Source organism: Pezoporus occidentalis, unplaced genomic scaffold (assembly GCF_034315485.1).
Source record: "Pezoporus occidentalis ecotype Australia unplaced genomic scaffold, CSIRO_AGI_Poc_V1 ctg9, whole genome shotgun sequence".
NCBI lineage: Eukaryota > Metazoa > Chordata > Aves > Psittaciformes > Psittacidae > Pezoporus > Pezoporus occidentalis.
This window is the reverse complement of record NW_026916262.1, coordinates 654075-675032: the sequence shown is the minus strand read 5'-3', so window position 1 is coordinate 675032 and position 20958 is coordinate 654075. Positions and strand designations below refer to the sequence as shown.

Here is a 20958-nt window from a genome sequence, read left to right as displayed (position 1 = left end):
CAAACCATAGCATTTGGATGGAAACACTTTGAAGAGGTGCACCATCATCACAGATTTATTTTTGCATATCATGCTTGCTGAACTGTCACATAACTGAACACACAAGCAATGTTTTCTGCTTCCTCCAGGTGGTTAGGAGACTCCAGGCGGTTGGGAGACTCCAGGCCCAGTCTGACAGAAAATGATTTGGCTTTAGTAATAAACATGATCATCACATTACACAGGCATGAAGTAATCAGCATAAAGAAAACTAACTAGGATGAGGTAGCAGAGATCCTCAAGCAGAAACACATAAGTATCTCAGTTTCCTGTCTATCTATAACCAGTCAAATGTATCTCTACCCCCTATCATAAAGGTTTTTAGTGACCTCCACTCAAGAAACAATTTTTTAAGATCTAAAAATTTCCTACATCATCACTTTTTTTTCTTAAAAAAAAAACCCAACCAAACAAAAAATAAACCAAAAAACAACCCTGCTACTTTCACCTAACCATCCATATGAAATACCACACAAGGAACAGAAAATGAGAAGCATGCATTGCTCCACCTCCGATGAGAATTAAAGAGGTCACTTTTCTAATCCCGAAAATATCAAATTATTGTCTTGTTTGAAGAAGGAAAGGACACCAGGAGAGACCCCCAGAAGTAAATCTTGGAATGACTTAAAATATAATAGCAGGGAGAACAATATAGAATCAGAAAAAAAAAAACAAACACAAATTTCCTATGTAACCAAGGCAGGTAAACACAAATTCCCTATGTAACCAAGGCAGGTAAACACAAATTCAAAGTTATCAATAGATCCAATACTGTATTTACTAGACCTGACACAGCGAACCATATTGCACCTTCAGCAAAAACAGAAGTCCATTCTCACACACCTCTAGCTTCACTTTTCTTCCACCTTGCCTGAGCCTCAATTAGCAACGTTTCTTGCTCCACAGCAAGTTGCATCACTTCACTAAAGAAAAAATTCTCAGCTGCCTAAGCCAGACCTGCTGGCTAACACAATTAGCTGGGCAGTGAGTGTAAGAAAGGGGCAAGTTACTCCTGTTTCTTGTCAAAAATGGACTACCTAGTCAGTTTCAAATAAGGGACTAAAAAAAATAGAGAAGTATAATATAAAGGACTGACAGGTTGGACAGGGCCCTGAGGAACTTGGTCTAGTGGAAGGTGTCCCTGCCCATGGCCGGGCAGTTGGAGCTAGATGATCTTAAGGTCCTTTCTAACCCTAACCATGCTATGATTCTGTGATGAAAGGAAAAACATTAGACAAAAAAAAAAGGATAGAAAAGTACAGTAGGGAAGAACTCAAGATTGCAATAAAGTTAAAATTTTAATGTCAGATACATGTAAAGAACAGAACAAGAACCTTTTCATGTTGCTTTACTCTTGAAAGAATAGGAAGCTGTATAGTTCCCTACAAACAACAGAAACAACAATCTGATAATTTTAGTAATTTCTTAGTAAGAGACACTTTCACATATGCACACACACACATCATCAAGGTCAGTACATTAATTCTTTTTTTTTTTAATTCAGCATGTATATTTTGACATGTTATTCTCCCCAAAACCAGTTAGAATAGCCAAATAATTTAAGTCTGAGAGCTCTCTCTCAAGGGCTACAGAATTAATTGCCAAATTTTAGAATTCTTTGCTTCAAGCCTAATGACTGTAGTAGGCTACTCAGTAAATAATAAAAACATTTTCCAAGTGATATTTAAGCAAGCAAAATGCTTAAAATGTCTGCTGAGTTCTGGCATACTCTTATCAAAGGAATTCAAGAACTGTTTGATTTATATACCAGAACTTTGACAATGTAATAATATGGTGAAAAAAAAAAGCAATCCAATCCTTAATTAATGGTATTTATCTAGCTTTAAATATTGTCTGGTAGTTGTTTCTTATCCAAAGTAAAATGACAAAAAACAAAACAAAAAAAAAATAAACCCCAAACAAAAACCCACAGCAGCATATTTTTCCATTCTCCTATTGCCCGAACTCTTAGAAAAGCAGGAGAATCAGCCCTACTACTAGAAACCTCAAATTAGAAAAGTTGCTGTGAATTTTGCAGATGTTTCAAGTCAAAGAAACCATTTTGAACTTGGTTTGAATCTCAGTCCCTACTGGTTTATTTCATTCTTTTCTGGTTTTAAGCCAAAACGTAACTTTCTGACAACAGTTCTACTAGTCTAGTAACTCATTCACAACCCTGCTGATAACTGTCTTTGCTGGTAACCAGAACTGAGTAGCTTGGGATTGTTATTCAAACCAGAACCATATTAATCACTCAGTGTTATTTAATTCAGATAATATTAATAGAGTTATTATGAAATACCAACTGTAATGAAAAATAAGAAAAAGGTAGATGTGCTGGTTTTGTCTGGGGTGGAGTTAATTTTCTTTCTAGTAGTTCATGTGGGGCTATGTTTTTGATTTGTGCCAAAAACAGTGCTGATAACATGGGGATGTTTTAGTTACTGCTGAGCAGTGCTTATACAGAGTCAAGGCCTTTCCTGCTCCCCACACCTCCCCGCCAGTGAGCAGTCTGGAGGTGCAGGAGAAGGTGGGAGGGTACACAGCCAGGACAGCTGATCCCAGACCCCAAATGACCAAAGGAATGTCCAATACCATATGATGTCATGTTCAGCATATAAAGCTGGAGGAAGAAGGAAGGGTTTGGAGGGACGTTTGCAATGATGGTGTTTGTCTTCCCAAGTCACCATTACATGTAATGGAGCCCTGCTCTCCTGAAGATGGCTGAACACCTGCCTGACCATGGGACGTGGTGAATTAATTCCTTGTTTTGCTTTGCTTGTACACACAGCTTTTGCTTTACATGTTAAACTGACTTTATCTCGACCCATATTTTTTCACTTTTAGCCTTCCAGTTCTCTCCCCCATCCCATCATGAGTGGACTGAGTGAGTGGCTGTGTAGCGCTTAATTGCCAGCTGGGGTTAAATCACAACAGTAGGTTAAAAATCAAGTCACAAACAAGATAAAAATAAATCCTAAGAACACAAAAGCAATCATATTTAATCAGACCAAAGGTCTATTTAGTCCAGTATCCTATGGTTGTCAGTGGCCTCAGTTTGTACTGAGGTACAGTATAAGTACAGAACAAAATACTTGATATTTATGACTATCCAGCTTCCAAGCATTTATATTTTTATTTCATTCTTATTAATAGAATCATTAATCATTATAATTAAATATAATAATAATATGCAGAAGCAAAATATTAATGTTTCAGCTTTTCCTAAAAAGGTAAAAAGTCTAGAGTCATCAGCATAGACACTTCATAATAAATGTTTTACCTCATATGCATAGCCCAAGGAAGAAAACTGACTCCTGAAGTAGTCAAGTTTGTACGCACCCATGAAGACTAAACAGCGAAGGATTTCCAAAATTCCTGCTTTAGGACTAGAAATGGGAAGTTCTTCAGATTAACATCCAACCTTTTATTCTTTGATAACTTGAATGAAAAAGAGAATGTAGAAATAATCTGATGTCCTGCACTTATACTAAGTTGTCTTTCTTAACCTTATAGTTAAGTTTTTATAGTATACACCTTACATGGACTTGTAAAACTGAATTTGCTGCGAGTGAGAATACTCACACACACATATAGCTATTGTCTTTTGACAATACTGAACACTGCTACATAAATAGTCCAGAATCTTTTCAGAAGTGTATTTCTGTAAAGTTTTACTAATTCACATTCTTAGTTCCCTAAGCTATACACATCCTTATTATATTGATAGATTTTTACCTATCCTGAAAGAAACTGTTTAATTCATATAAGTGAAAGGTATTCCCTTCTGAAAACATAATGACCAGCACATGCAAAGAAGAACTGGTACCTCAATCTCAAAGGAAGCTTCTATTCCACACTTCTGCTTTGGCAGGGCAAATAGCTTCTTTGTAAGAAACTGTAGCTGATATTTACTCTTCTGTAGGGTCATACTGCCTGTATGGACTACATCCATACTGTACACCTCACTGGGCAGGTATATTCAAGATCCAATTTGATTTGAATCTCTACTGATTAAATTTAGTCTTAGCAGCATTCTTCACGTGATTTTGAGTCTACTCTGAGCTACACTGTGTGCTTTTTACATACCACCACTGTATCTGGCACCTACAGCATGTGACACAGAACTGACACAATATGGTTGCAGTGTGAGCTTGAGCAGCCCTGGGACAGCCTGCAGGTCTTACGGGTCTGCTAGTCCCGAAGCCAGAGATGTGAACCCAACAAATACAAGAACAGACGTGAGTAGCCCATCCCTAACTTTTCTGCAAGCGACAATAGATAAATTGGTAATTGGTATGGGGAAACTCCTAGGTTTAGGTGCTGGCTAGCTATATGCTGTTTTCTAGTCAATAGACAGCAACATATATGTTTGATTCTAGCTATATTTATCTTTGTATCTTACCTGTTCTCCATAGGTAGTCCCAAACAGGCCAGGGAAAGAATGATAAAGCCAATTCTCAGGAGAACAGTTCCCTATGATAATATCTGTTAAAAAGTACACAAAGAATTCATTTAGAGAAACTTTCTGATGAGAAATTCAGCTTTAACAGAACAGTAGCTTCAGCTTCCTCAGTCAGTGATGTTAGTGTCTGCTTTTAAAGACATCTGTTACTCTAAATTTTACAACCAAAATACCTGCTCTGCATGGCACACTTACCTGGAGTGCTACATACAGCTGGTTCCTGAATGCTGTATTTCTAAAATAATGATTAAGATACTCCCTTCTGCAGTATGTGTTTTCCCCAAGTTACTTGATTCTGTTTATGCCTTTACTCAAGAGGGAATAAACATATTTCTAGATAAAAATCCCAGCAGCCCTCATCGTTTTCTTCATTTTGTTACCAGGTCTTTAAAACAGTCATCTATAAATCCCAGTGGATACCAAAACAAAACATTGGTGAGAGTAAAAATTCATATGACATGACAATATGACAATAGTTAAGAAGAAACAAAATTAATGTTGTCCCTTTATGACAACTTGACACTTGGTTCCAATTCAGCAAAATGCTTCAACTCATATAATTACCTTCAATCAGACTTAAAACATTTTCAAACATTAATAAGTGTATTAGTACTTGGATGAGGACTTAAAATTTAAATCTAAATGATATAAACAAAACTCAGGAAAACAGATATTATTTTCATTGTGAAGTTTGATTTTTTTCTTTTCCTTTATTAAATGTTTATGTATTCTACACAGCTGCCCTTGAAAATCAAATATTTAACCAGTTTTCTTGTTCCCTCCCTGACTTCCTTTCAAATATTAGTTTTGAAAAGCCTTTGTTTCTTCATTTAAAAAACAACAAAAAAGCCCAAAACAAAAGTAGTGGATCTGGCTGAGTTACAGGAATCCTTTTGGGCTTCAATAGCAATAAGGTTTATGAATAGCATCTTGCTCTTCAAGACTATAGGCTCTGGAAAAATAAAAATCTAGGCATGCCTGCCCTGATTTCAATAAATCTCACTCGGTTAAATGCCCACCTTCCTTTGGTGGTGGCCCCTACCCCTCAAAGAGATCTAAAGTATCTGTGAGCGTGGGAGGCCACAAGAGGATATTCTCAAATTTTACAGCTGTGTGAACTTACAGTGCCCATGTTTGTAAAACACATCAAACCACACACTCAGTTGGGGCAGGTTTCTGTTGTTTTACTGAAGAATCACAAGCACCTACTTAGATATCCTTAAGAAGCAGTTATTGAAAAACAAAATTCCACAATCCCAGCAATATGCAAGCTAAACAGCAGCCCACCAGTTTACAAGCCAGAACACACTTCTCACAAACAACACCTGTCAAACCACTCTGTTGCACAGGTTTATACCAGGATATATCAAGATCATTACTGCATTGCTATGTTTCCCATCTGTTTCATCGCTCCTCATGATAAACTGGCAAAACCTCAGATAGATGATTACCACCATCTACCTACATGTAGACCTTGAGAAAGGATATTTTTATGCTTTTCTTATGATCATACCCTGGGCATACGCTATTGGCGCATCACTGGAGAAAGGATATGCAGCTAGACATTGAACCTGGGAGGGACTCAGTATAGCAGTTATACGCTGAGATTCTCACTTAAGTCAACTGGGCTTATAATCCTTTATCAAGGTTTGTATCACTTGGAATAAGTCTGCGAATTCCAGACAGAATTTTTAAATTTTTTTAACAAAAGTTTAAATTGAAGGTGCTTCTTTTTGAAAACTTATGTATCTAGAATCTGAAAATCCCACTGATGTTCTAAGTTTAGAAGGCTTTGCATTATTAACATGAAGCAATTTGCTCTGAAGTGACAAAATTTTTGGAGAGATTTTTTATAAAAATCAGGCACAGACTCCAGTTAAGTTTAATAAAATTAGTACTTGTTAAACTGCTCATCTAATCACAGTAAATTCAACCACCACTTCAGCTTCCTGTAGAAACTGGGTCAGACAAAAAAATCAAGAAGTACATGAAGAGGAGCATGATTTGTCACAGGCGTAAAGGAATTCATCCATGAATTTCTTAGAAAATGTTTTGATATGTTTTTCAATGATTGTTACTTGTCAAATGAAGAATTCTGTCAGGGAACTAGGGCTGGAATTCAAGACTTTTCTTCTTAGAGACTATCCTCATCTTTAAGTTGGAGAATTATACCTTTTCTAAAACATAGTCCTTCTGGCCAGGTTTGTCTGATTTTGACTTGCTCCCAGTGCAATGCACTGCCTTCTAGAGGCTGCCTTAAAAATGTTTACACACTGGTAGGGCACTATTCCGAGAAAAGGAACATAAGGTTTTGTATCTCCTTTAGGAAGGAAAGACAACTGAGCATCAAATCCAGATTTCAAGCAAGTCACAATACAACATATGGCTAAAACTACACTTTATGGAAAATGAATGAACCTGCAATGGTTTTGAGACAACAAATGTTAGTATGTGTCTTCAGGAAGAACCCAGCAGTACCCGCTATGAATGCGTATGGGTGTCTCCAATTTCTAATTCAAACGAGCTGTATTATTTCACATTCTTCTGCCCTCCCAGTGTTTCCAAACTGGCTAGCATTAGACAACCAGTTACCGAGTCCTAGATAGCTGTGTTTTCTTGTGTTCCAGTTTCAGAAAACTCAGATGCTGATTCATTATACCTTACATTAAGTACGTTTACTGAAGTGCCTAAAAACCTGTTATTAACCTAGGCTTTCTCTGTAATCAGTGGAGACAGAGCACCTTCTGAATGATTATATTTCTTGTCACTCACTAGACTGCAAATCTAGAGTCTAAATTTGGTCCCTGCACCAAGAGTTGGATTTGAGTGGATGATGGAAACACTTCACCAAAGCAGGCACTTTGGGGTCATATTTAAGAAGTTTCTCTCATAACTTCTGTAATTAATTTTTTCTTTCTTTCTTTGCTTAAAGATATGTTTCAATTGCTATTTCTAGAAGAGTAGGAAAAATTATTTTAAAGTTAACATATTTTCAGGAAACAATAGCAATTTTTAGCATTATCATTCTATTATATTGTTACTGATTGACCCTGAAATACGATAAGTTTGACATTAGAGACACTAATATTGTAATTCAGATTGCAGCTTTTTCTCCACAAAGAAAGGACTGAATACAAGAATTTGGAGTGTGATCCTGCAAAATTATCTTCATCATTTTCTCTAAGATGTGCAAAATTGGAGGCTGGACTTGTCATTTGACTCTCCACATTTATCTAACCACAGAAGAAAAAAGCGTAGATTAAGAACTTGAAAGGAAATTAATAAATTGCAGTTCAGTTTAAAACATGGATTTCCAGGAGGAAAAAAAAAAAAGAAGAAAGAAAATAGAAATACATTTTAATTTATGTTAGTAAATCAGAACTAAAGCAACTTTTTTGGCATAATAACTACCTGAGCCATGCACAATCATATTTTACAGATTCCGTTTTTTAGGTCAATTTGCATTTCTTTTCAGATGCTCTCCTACTTGAACCATAGCACTTTCAACACCAGCTGTCTGTAAAACCTCATATGGTCCAATGCCACCTGTAGCTCAGAATGTGAAGGACTGGAGGACCCTAAAGAACAACCCACAGGTTACAGTTAATTGCAGAGTTAACTGGCACTATCATCACATTCACACAGATACATGGCACTGTAATGGCTGAGTACAGTGTTGCAGCCTTCCACTTCCCAAGTCTTCAGCTTTCTGGAGTGATGAAAGGTGAGACATAAAGCCTTAGTGGGAACCATGAAGGCATAAGTTACCCTTCACTGTAGATACATGCACCAATTTCACTGTAGATACATGCACCACTTTCATATACAGCAAAAAAACGTGCTACTTCATTTGTGCTCCTAGTCAAGGACTACCAAGAATTTTGTGGTGAAATACGTCATGATACCATTTGGGAATAACAGCTTTTAGAAAACCAGCCATGTAGCATAACTTTTAGCATTATTCGTTTGCTTCCATAACTTTCTCTTTACAGCTCCAGTGGTACAGTTACATGCTGCTTGATTCTTTTATTTACTTTCAAACATGTATCACCCTATGAAGTGGATACTGGCAGCCGAAGCATCCATTTTCTAGACATTACTCTACCAAAATCAACAAAATACTCAGTGGGTTATATCACTAAAGTAAACATCATGTATTAAATCTACACACTGCAATTTGCAGTGTGAAAAGAATGTGTCTTTTACACATTTGTTAGTGCCAGCATCCTCATTCCACTTAAACATAATATGCATGGATGTATATATAAAATAAATTAGTATTTATATACTGGAGTATTTGTATAAACAGAGAAGCCTGTGTGACCACAGCAGGTTCCCCAGTCACAAGTCAGCCACAACTTTGCAATGTGGTTATTGGCTGCAATTAAACAGAAAAAAATATTTCTGTTGGATTTTGATTTCATTGAAAGCTTTAAAAATATCTCAGAGCCTTCATAATAAGGGGGAGGAGGGTGTGTTATAGAATTTGAGAAGTTTACATGCTTTTGTAATCAACAGAATGCCATTAGCATTATTATTTTATGTTTTTTTTTTAGAAATAAAAAATAATTCATTTAAATGAAGGAAATGTGTTATTCCAAATGTGTATTTAGATGAACATTGAAATATTCCAATTTGACTTTAATATTTCAAAGAACTCAGATTGATTTATTCCTTTTGAAGAATAACATGGATGCTTTTTCTCATCCTGATGAATTCAGTGTTTCAAAAGAACTGCTAGGAACGATGTCAGCACGTTTCATGAGTTAACAGATGCCCTGCTGTCATACATCAGACACTTTCAACATTCAAATGAATTATGCTAATACAACTCTATGAAAATGGTAATGTTAGGTGTCTTACTATGAATTTATTTTAACTCAGAATTACTAAAAAAACTTAGCAATATTCCATATATAGTACTTGGTTATGTCCTACTGAATGGATATACTATTTGTGTTCTCAGATTTTGAGATCTTATCCCTTACTACTTTTCCTTTAACTGAAACTGCTCACATATTCATAGCATTATGAGCACAATAAATGCTACAGTATCTATCAAAAGCTAAAAAAGACACTGCAAAATGTGTTTAAGGTACATTTCACTTTGATTTATGTGATACATGCAGTTCTGGATCTATGAGACTTTCGCTTTGAATGTTCTGCAGTCTTACACTCCTAGCACTCTCTCTGGGACTGATCCAAATCCCATTTCTTCAAGGAGCTTTGGATCACATATAGATGTGCAGAGCTCAGAAGTAATTTTATTCTCTGGATGCAGTGCAGAGCACTATATATAAAATAAACACTGCATGCTTTCTCCTGTGGAAAATATATATTTGTTCTTTATTGTTTTGCTCTTTTTATAAGTTAAATGTAGGTCATTCAGACAGACGGTATATGGTTGCTCTTTACAGATAGAGAAATTTAACACTTCTACAGGGCGTGAGACCAAACACTGAGCAACTGTAATCACTTGAGAAATGTAATAGCTGTGTGCTGTGTCTTATGGCTATTATGAAATGGAACTTATACCTAGAAATGAGGAAAACAGTTAGCTGCCTCCATTTATGGAGCTATGCCACAGTTATGACATAATTCATAGCCAGAAAGAAAGTTCCAGTTGTATCCATAGACATTTCATAACTCAGTGTAGTGGAAAACTGATATTGAAGAAAGATTTTTGCCAAGTAAAGTTATTCATACACAGGCTTCCTTCTCATGACAGCTTCCCACTGTACTGCAGAGCGATGCTGGAACTCTGCCTTGGGACCAGCACTTTCTACACCCACGCTGAAGGTTTATGTCCTGAGATGAGGTGCTTCTAGGCGCCTGTGCTCTCCTCCTTCTTTTCTTCTCCTTACTACCTGTAATGCGTGTAATACATGGTACTTTTGTGCAGAGAATTTTCTAGCTGGTCTCTGTGATAAGTTCATAAATGGTGGATCTTCAGGATATTTCCTCCAGGACTGCAAGAATTTAGTGATCATCTGGGCTTGGGTGCATTTTTCAACTTCCCTTATTACTTAAACAGCTGCAGTTATCAGAAGAGAAAATAATATGGACCATTCGTTCTTCCTTCCAGAACCAGAAAATGGCAATAAGAGAAAAGAATAAAATAGGAAAAAAGTCACGAGCAGACTCTTTACTTCCCGCTGCTAAAAGCAACAGCAACGAAGTAAAAAAAGACAAAACAAAACAAAAAAAAAAACAACTGAACAAAACCCCCACAGTTTGATCCCTATGCAAAAATTATTTGCTTCTGGTATGTATGAATCTAGAATCATGTCTGGAAATCTTGCAGAGGCATTTCTCAATATAAGAACATTGCCAATCATGCATACTGTATATCTTGTATACATTGGAGGTATTTATCCTTACCTTTGGCTTAATTTCCTGTTTTCAAAAACAGTCAGAATAGACTAAGCCTCAGACAGTTCAGTAATCGAATTCCCTGCAGTTGCAGCACAACCCTTTATAGGGGTGAACATGATGTGTAGAATAACTTTGTATTAATCAGAAGAGTATGCCTGAGGTAGCTTTTATATTATATTGGGAATGCTATGTAAAACACTCTTTAAACTTTTCTTGAAAATCGCATCATACTATTGGTCTGATGTGCTACTCGCACTACATCTAACAAAAAATTGGGGGGGGGGGACGGGACAGGGCTATAGCAGCTATATGCAGAGCTGCTATAAACCTGCTGCCTCCTATCCCAAGAAATTATTGCAGGCACAGACCCTCTCCTGTCCTTGTCACTCTGGAATACAGGAGGAATATCTCAGGTGGAAGACCAAAACGTCAATGTTCAGACAAGATTTCTGACAGCTTTGATATGGCTTTGCAATCTTCTGGAATCCTTCGTGGATGACCACGGCCAGTTATGTGAAGAAGACTTATTTCTAGAAATCTGCCTCTTGGCTGGATCCAGTCATGTTGGTCATGGGCAAAGCCACTGGAGTGCAGTGTGAGGGGCTGCTCCCCAGGGAAGGGGCATGGGGCTAGTGGCAGCCAGGGGACAAGGGCCATGGCAGGAAGGGTGCTGTCCTGTACTGTCCATCGAGGTGGGCAGTGGACAGTAACCACCGTTAGCTCAGGGTCGGAGATCATCAGGTGAGTGTGCTGGGACAAAGCAGCTTTGAAGGCAAGCAGAGACTGAAGAACCCAGGGAGCCCCTGGCACCCTGACAGAAGGCCTGTGGCAACATGGCTGACACAAATACAAGGCTTTAACCAAAGCGGTCTTAGAAAGGGCTTAAGAAGGCCAAAGGGCATTTTATCCATATGATAGAATTTTGTGTTGTTTTGGTAGGTTTGATTTGTGGGAATATTAAATGTATTTAAAATTATGTTTCATAACTAGAAGATCTTAGCTTTCTTAAAGAACGAAGAGTAGTGAAGGGTGGAAGAATGAAAAGGAGGTTGGAAGGCTGAAGCCATGGTAGCAGTTAATGTCCTGCTTCTTGAAGGCAGAAGTGGCCTCATAGTTCACCTTCACAGACTGTCAGGTATCAATGGAGGAACTATATCTTATTACAAGGGAGATCTTATCAGCCCAAATGCAAGGTGGTAAATATGTACCTCCCCCTGCTCTATTTCTATCAATGCTGTTCTATGTTCAAAACTGGAAAAAGGATTTGCCCTGAGTCTGTGCTCCTCCAATTTTGAACTCCAGTTTTGAACCAAGCTCTCCATCTTCAACCATGACAAAACCTTTGCAATCTTCCTTCTGAAGCCTGGGCAATTAACAATATGAACAACCTTGACATCTTAAAATCTACATAGTTTCATGTCCGAGGTACATTTTTCCTCTCATGAGGTCCTAAAAATTGAAGTTCACACATATATCTTCTATGGAACATACATTATTTTTTTTTGTTTAATTGCTTAACTTAAGCATATTCATCTATAATTAATTGAAATGGTTACTAAATAATGTTTAATAAATAACATAAAACATTATATATTTATTATGGTGTATTTATCCATTTACGTTGATTCTTTTTACAGAATCTAGTTGTTATTATAATAGTTTAAATAAGATATGAGTCAGGCTGTAGAGCATCTACTCAATGCTTCATTACTTAAACATATTGTGCGTGATATAACTGTCAGCATGAGATGCTCTCTTATAACAACAGAGATTACTTACAGTCGCAGCCGCAAGAAGTTCAGTATATAAGTCCATTGATACAGCAAAATGTACAACTGCATAGCAATCAAGATAAACTGGTACACTTGGATTGAAGGGAACTTTTCCAGTGATCTGTATGAAGCAAAACAGATAATAGCTTTTGACAATGACCTGCTCCAGCCTCTTATTTCTTAGTATTCTTCATACTTACAAACACAAAAAAGGTTAAGGGACATAGATAATTGCACAAAGGTAATCCACTATCAGATTTATGTACTACTTAGTGTGAGACAGAGTTTAATGCTCTGTGTGTGTGTGTTAACAGCTAAAAGAAAAAGTACCGTACACTATAGAACAGTTTTGAAATCTCTTCAGGAAATGAATAATGAAAAGATAAATAAAAAATTATTTTTTTCCCTTCAAATAAAAACACACAGGTAAACCATTCATTTCCTTCAGTTTCTGTTCCCATTTCATCTTCCCCCATGCTTTATGACGGCTAACTTGCTAATTTCAAATAGCATGTGTAGAGCTTTTAATATTAATCCAGTAGCATTAAGAGGTCCAAGCAAATTACACAAAGCCGAAAGCCTGTGCATGTTCTATTTATCACTGGGATTTCCTCAGGAAGGCCAGGTCTAGGTTTGCCTGGTCCCCAGCCTGGCCCTTTGAATAGGACAGAAAGCTTACTGCAGAATCCAGGTGTGGCCCAAAATGTGTTCCAAATATGAGCCAAGGGATGTAACTGAAAAAAAGAGCATGTAATGTTTCATTATTGGTAAAATAAAATTTAATAAAACATTATGCTTTATTATTTACTTGAAAGTTAAAAATTAATTTTTGAGTCTGTAGAGAGAATAAATTAGGAGTCAGAATAAATTAGGACAGTCAGAAGTTCAGAAACCCTGACAAAAATAGGTAGGAGCCATATCAAGTCCTTGGTTTATAGTGAGGATTACAATGGCTCCAGCTCAGAGGAAAATCTGTCTCTCCTGTAATTAATCCAGAGTATTGAACAGTTTATTGTACAGCTATATTTATTGTAGTTTTAACTTAGAATTTGGTTATGGGGACCTTGACATGACATATTCTCAATAACAAAATTACTTAATATCTGACTGTAATGGATATAACTGCACAGACTCTGGCCATCCTTCCAGCTTCCAGCCCAGACACACCTTCAGGTAGAATTTCTCATTCTTTGAGATACCTTCTGGGGTGAACAGTCATGAAAAGTAAGTGGTTACTTCAATACTACTCAGTCCCTGAGGTTTTTACAGAAAATTTTAATCCACCTTAAGTGAAGCCTGGACCAATAAATCTGAGGAGCACCACACTAAGGGTTTTCTTGGGCTTTTTTGTTTGTTTGTTGGTTTATTTTTTTAATTAAAAACCTATATTCAACGTATTCTGCAGGTTTTGCTGATATCATGATGGTTGCTATACAATGCTGTCAACAAAAACATTCTGGGGTACTCTGAGCAGCAAGTAAGCAGAAGAGATAAAAATAGTAAAGGTATTGCAACATGCAGTTATTTATGAAATAGCAATATTTAGAGAAGACAAACAACAGGTTAAACATATATTTTTGTCTTTGCTTCGCTGCATATTGCTCTGCATATGGCAAAATGGAAATCATTCAGTCCAAGGCCTGTTATAGTACTATTGTAATTATTAATTTTACTGTATTGTTTTTTCATGTTGACTACACATTCTGCATATGCTCAATGAATCACTGGAAATATTTGTTTTGTAATTAAATACTGAAGAAATTGTAGATTATTTAATTGTGCATCAATGCAAGGATGGCCTCAACTGTGCCTAAGAGAGGAGTTTCTTTCAAATGTGAGTGCCCGTTAAAGATACCACAGTCAGTGATACAAATTATAGCACCTGGATCATGATGGGTTCAAATGAATTCACTGGATGTGTTAAACCATATATGACTTTCGCATCTTCTGCCTCAAATGTTCCTGATGAAATAAGAAAAAAGAAACAACCAACAAGCAAATTCAAAAGTATACATATTTCTGCCACACTAACTAAACATGAGAGAGAACACCTTTTTTTTACTTACCAAACACCCTGCCCCAGATAATGAGTGTGCCACCATAATTTTTGTCAATGCAGTAAGGATTTCTACCTGTTATAAAAATCATCTATGAGACCAGTAATTTCATATATAAGAATACATGCTATTGAATTATGAAGGGAAATCTTCGTCATTAGCATCAATTTATAAACGAAAAAAAAAATAAATTAAAAGGTAGCTAACCCACCATTCCTAATATGCTGTAATTGTTTCTTTCTTGTTATCTTTCTACTTAGATTCAAACATAGTAATTAAATGTGTCACACCCAAAATTCCTGTGAAATGGAAGGATTAATTTGGAGAGTAAACTCAATTCAAAATATATTTATAAAGACAAATTAAATAGCAGACCAAAAACAAAAAAAAAATCATCATTTTTTACCTAAGAAAATGCATGCCAAATACATTTATGCACAACCATCTCATTAATGGCTTTCAGCTGTCTCTATCTTCTATTCCATATAGAACCATAGAATCAGATAGGCTGGAAAACACTTTTAAAACCATCAAGCCCAACCTTTACCCCACCACTGCCAAGACCACACCATTAAACCATGTCACTCTCTGATCCTGCCTTCATTATGATTAATTAACATCAGTGTGAGGGAAACTGATCCTCCTATCTGTTTACTGGGGAAATAGATTTGTATATAGTATAGGTCTTCTATCAAAAGTATGAGCAAAGAAACATTGATTAAATATCCCCAAGTTTGTGGAGACTGTCTGGAGAAACTGTACAGCACTTGATCAGCTCCAGGGCAATTCTGCTTAACTCTGATCAGGGTCAAGGGATTAGTTTGGATTTACAGCACAGCAAACAAGAGCAAAGTGTGTCCCTCCAGGATTACCAGTACTTGTGCAAATTTTAAGGATTAGACACTTACAACATTGCAGTCTTTTTAAAAGGTCTACACAGTGCCATAAACACTTTACACTTGGAGGATATAATAAATATTAATAACATCCTCTGTACCAATAATTGCGTTTGAGTCTGTTTCCAATTATTTTATTCTTCCATTCCCCTATTACTTTTTTACTTGTTATCTCTGCACACTGAATGACCTAAGGATATCTATGAAATCCACTTCTATTCCTCTTAAATGATCATGACATTTTTCAGTATGCAATGGAGTTATTAATCAAATTGAAACATGCAGTACGGTCTGGAATGCCTCTGAATATTGATGAAAAATCAATCATTTTGCATTTGTGTGAAGTGAGATTTTTCAATAATTCAGAAAGCTGAAACCAAATTCCATTAAAACATTCAACAGTTCTTCTTCTAAAAGGTAACCGTGCCTTTTCACACATTCATTGTTTGAAGTTGAATGAAAAAACATGTTAGTGATTGACAAGTTGATGATGTCTTAGTAGTCACAGAAGGATGAGATATTTTTCTGTCACTCTTCATATCTAGAAACATTGAACTGTTTTGCTGAAAGTCTTAAAATATCCTGGCTTAATTTCTCCTCAGTAATTAATCCTAAATGTAAAAACTTTAAATATCAGTTAAAAAAAAAGTTTTAAAATACTGCAAAATTTATAACTTAACAAGGACTATTTTTGAAGCAATGATCAAAATTTAAATCCTTCTGTAAAGCTACTTTCACAATACAATTCCAGTCCCTATTATTATTAAATAAGTAGTGACCACTAAAATAAACCCACTAAGGAATAAAAGTTTACCCTTTTAGCTTACCATGATGAAGCCTGTGATGACTGGGAGTATTAAGAATCCACTCCAGAGGCCCAAGGTTGGTAACAACCTTGAAAAAAAATAATGGTTCCATGAATTTGAAAATACTGTATAATATGAAGATGGAGGGGAAAGAGGGAAAGGAAATGCATAAAGAGGACATTACTCTTAAGAAGAATTGCATAAAAGAACAAGACTTCAATTTTTTTGCTTGAACCATTTCACTGTTATAAGAATTTCACTAACATTTTTTATCCATATCCATTGGCATTGCTTGGGATCCAGAGTAACTTTAAGATCCCAATTATGTGAACAGTTTACATCTGCAAATAGCAGGCACTGACCCAGAAACAAGTACTCCTTCCTCCTTCAGTAGCTTTGACTGTTTGTTTCTTGTATCAGTGACCTGCTTTTACCACAGCACAAATGCAGAAACAGAAGAAAAAAATGCCCTAATTTGGGAACTGATGCAAGTTAAAACTAATTTTGTTTTGTTTTTCTAAATTAGTTTCACTGGATCAGGTCCTGAATCTGATCCAACATGCAGTCACAAATAAACTGGCATGATTCAGGCATGAAAAGAAAGAAGAACAGCATAAACTCATAGTAGAGCATTGATCTAAGGCAATGATTCTGCAGTACAGAAAATCCAAGCCTTGATCATCTTTGTACCAGACCAAAATATAACAGAAAGTGTTGAATGCCATAAAAACATTCTAATGAGTCAAACTTTGTCAGAAAATGCTGATGAATTAAGTTTGTGTCACCAGGGTTTATGGCAAACTAGGTACTCACCCGTTTTATGGAGCCATAGGAAAGCCAGCACTAGCTCTAAATATTGTGCTTTGGTTAGCTCAACAGAAGTGTGTGGATACCAAAACACAGCAACCATTGCTTAATCCCAAACACAAAATCATCAGTCAGAAATAGATGCAGTCACTGGATGACCAAAAAGTGTTTCTATTCAAGATATAGCCTAAAATTGTATTTATTCACTGTATCTGATTATGACCATAATGTCTTGCAATTGAGACAACAAACAAAAAAGGCAGCTAAATAAAAATGCTTAGACCTTAAGAAACAAAACTAAGAACCAATCACTTTGTCTTTTACAGAATTTAATAAGTAAATTTAACACTCATATTGTTGAAGTGGGTGACCTGTAATATAATAATAGAGATAATACTGGCAAACAACTCACTAAGGAGGCAAACCATTATTACTTATGACAGCAGTCCCATCATCTAAATAAATAAAAGTACAAGGATTTTTATTAACTTCAGGTTTACGGAGAAAAGTCTAAAATACTCCAGTTCCATTTATGTTTAATTCACACGTGTGAAGATCTGGACTCAAAAAGTAGATATAGGGCATTCTTCAGAAGTACTTAAATTTTTATGAATCAGGCAAATATCAGAATAAAAGGAAAAAATACATATTCCTCATTTTTGTCTTTAGCAAAAGCTAAAAGAATTTCTACTTAATAGGTTAAGTAAAGCATATCTATAATTAAAGGAGTATATAAATGAGTAAATTCCTTAGAGATAATTTGGAATATATGTCTCAAAATCCTGCTTGGAAAAACAGACTAGAGGGACAAGTTTGTTTTGTTTAACACAGAAGTTAAGAACAACCTATAGGGCACTATGTATTTCTCAGTTCTCCTTCAAATAAATTCAAGCCTGAAAAGACCACCTAAAGGTGAGAAACAATTCATCATTCATGCTAGCTCCATTTCCCACCTTTCTTAAGCAGAAAATCCCCCTGTTCCAAGCTATGTGAGATGTGACCACTAAATGAATCTAATGAGTTGGACGTCAGATTGAACTGCAGCCCAGCACCTGAGAGAGCAGTGATTTATCTATTAAACCACACCTAACTTTGGTCTGCTTGGGTTTATTATATTGTTAGCTCAGTATTTTAATAATTTTTGTGAAAATAAACCAAGTCTGTTCTAGGAGAGCAGGTAATCACTAAGGAATAGCAGTCTTCACTTTTAGTCTACAGATACAGTAAAATAGTCTTCAATATACAATATATATTCAATATATTTGTATATATTTGTATAATATATTTGTATAATATATTTGTATAATTCAAGTCTTCAATATACAATATATAAATTCATATTTAAAAATTAAAATTCATCTTTTCAAAGTCTATATAATACATCGGTATGCTAAAGAAACTTATGCAAAATTTTAAATAAATAATTCTTTCTAATCCTAGAGAAAGTATTTTCTTTGGAAAATGAAACCTCTCTCATCCTTTAAAAATAGACTTTCTTTGGGTGATGACATTTACAAATCTATTGAAATATCTTCTCCGTAGCGTAATTAGTAATTGATGCCTAAGACTACTTTGGTTCATTATTCTGTCAAGGTTGCCTCCATTGCAAAGACGTACACAATGATGGGAATATCATCTGAGATAACAATCATAACTGCATTACAACCACAGAACTCTGTACCTGACCAAGCAAAAATCCAGCATGCTAAAACTAGCAATTTATAAAATCATCATTTTGGCTAAAACACATAAAAAATATTTTTGTCACCAGATAGTCAAAATGGTACAGGGTGCTATTTCTAGAAGCTTCCTTTGCTATCAATAAATTTACTTCTATATATTTAGCACACTCCTAAAACACAAAATCATGTTGTCAGTGGAAAACTTTTTGTGTCAAAAATCTGATCAGTATTTTATAAACATATCTTTTATACATCTGTCCATATATCATTCTAATGAACAGAAACACACCGTATCTGGAAAACAAAAATAAGAACTGAAAAACCTCGTAAAGCTGACTGCCAGCAGCACCACATGGCAAAGAACATAATTATTTTGTTGAATTTTTCTGTATTCTACCACCTTACCTGGGTCAAAACAGGAGTTTTGCAAGATCTTTCACCAAAGTAAATTATCAAGGCCAGGACAGTAAGAAATTTTTTGTCAGGTAAGATTCTGACCCTGTCATGTCAGGCTGACAGGAACTTACTGCAATCACAGTGAAAGGAATGAAATTTGCAGGAATCAACTTGTAACAAAATTTAATGTGGTTTAATAACAGCCTGTTCAAAAGAATGCCTAACAGGCAATGAATAAGGCTAGTGGCAGGTAGCCCACCTACCCATCCACCTTTCAGCAGTCAGCCTACCCTTGCTTCTGTCTCCCCATTTTGTCCAGACATTTTCCTTGGATAATGGCAATTGCAAAGTTGCTCATAAGTGTTCATGGTAGCAGTAACCAGAGTTGCAACCAGTCACCAAAGCATGTACACCACTAGGGCTCAGTCATTCAAGACAGCAAAACATTTTTATCTTCAAATAGCTTAGTATTCAAAACAGCTTTTTAGACAGAGATCTTTCACAATGTCCAAAGCTTTGGAAAAAAAAAAAAAACAAAAACCAAACAACCAACAAACCGAACAAAATCAAAACAGTTTTAAATAAAAATTCTAAAAATTAACAGAATATTTGTGATAAGAACAGCAGAACAGCTCAGGTTTTGTGGCTTGTAATCAGTATTTTCATTAAAAAAAAAGGAAAATATTTCTGCTACTGTAAGTTTTGTATGCAGTAGAAAGCTTTGCTTCAGACCTTTTTACTGGAAAGTGGTCTCAAAAATAAAATAATAGTGGAAATGTCATTATTCAATATCCCTATTGATTGTACTTCAAACCCTACTTCATATTACTGAAAGGAAAAAGAGTCTGCTTGTTAATATAAAATATTCTTGTTTTTTATAGCATCATCTTGCAGTGATCTTGGGAACACCAAAAAAATTGCTACCAATATCTTAAACACTGAAGTACCAAAACTGTTGTCTAACCTTATCTGTGTTTTGACCAGTATGGCTGAGGGGTTTACATTTGTGTTTGTTCCCCTGATACAGACACCTACTGTTTAAATCAATTCCTGTCTCCAACTTTTCTTTTACAATTAACACATCGTGTGCACCTCAATTCCCATGCCAGTGACCCACAGATGAACTGCAGCAGAACTCTTTTCCTGTTTGCTTTGTTTGTTTTTCCACATCCCATAGCCACAAAATAGAATTTTTCACTTGCCAAAACACTTACAAATGGACTCAGTAAACTACCTAAAAATCAGATATGTAGGTATCTTATGTACACGAGTTATAAAAGCTTTGTCAGATCTCTCCACAAAACATGTATTTGACTTTCTTTACTTTTAAAACAAAACAAAATAATAAAATCAAGCAATATATTCCCTCCATTTTTGTTTGGCATCACTAAATAATAAACCAGAATTACTGACAATATCTGAAGAAATTCCAAAAGCATTTTAATAAATAAGGCAGGCTAAAAGCTGCATGCTTAGAAACAGTTTCCATACATTACTGAATAAAATATGCTGGAAGTGAAATCCTCATATATAATGAGAACTAAATGTTTTCTTTTCTATAATGGTAGTTCTTATATAAAGATGTTTCCTTTGTGACAGGAATCCCTAGCCTAATGGAAAAGAACATTGTGCAATATCTCTTACAGCATGTAAGCACCTCTGT

The 20958-nt window shown here is 35.7% G+C and overlaps 1 protein-coding gene across 1 annotated transcript in view; it reads right to left on the bottom strand.

Moving 5' to 3' along the window:
• The window catches only part of AGMO (alkylglycerol monooxygenase), a 136860-nt gene that overhangs the window by 21079 nt on the left and 94823 nt on the right, over positions 1–20958 (bottom strand). The window contains 7 exon segments of the mRNA XM_062604977.1: positions 3323–3428; positions 4445–4527; positions 12659–12772; positions 13254–13385; positions 14534–14613; positions 14718–14783; positions 16432–16498. Coding sequence (XP_062460961.1) covers positions 3323–3428; positions 4445–4527; positions 12659–12772; positions 13254–13385; positions 14534–14613; positions 14718–14783; positions 16432–16498 — 648 coding nt within the window.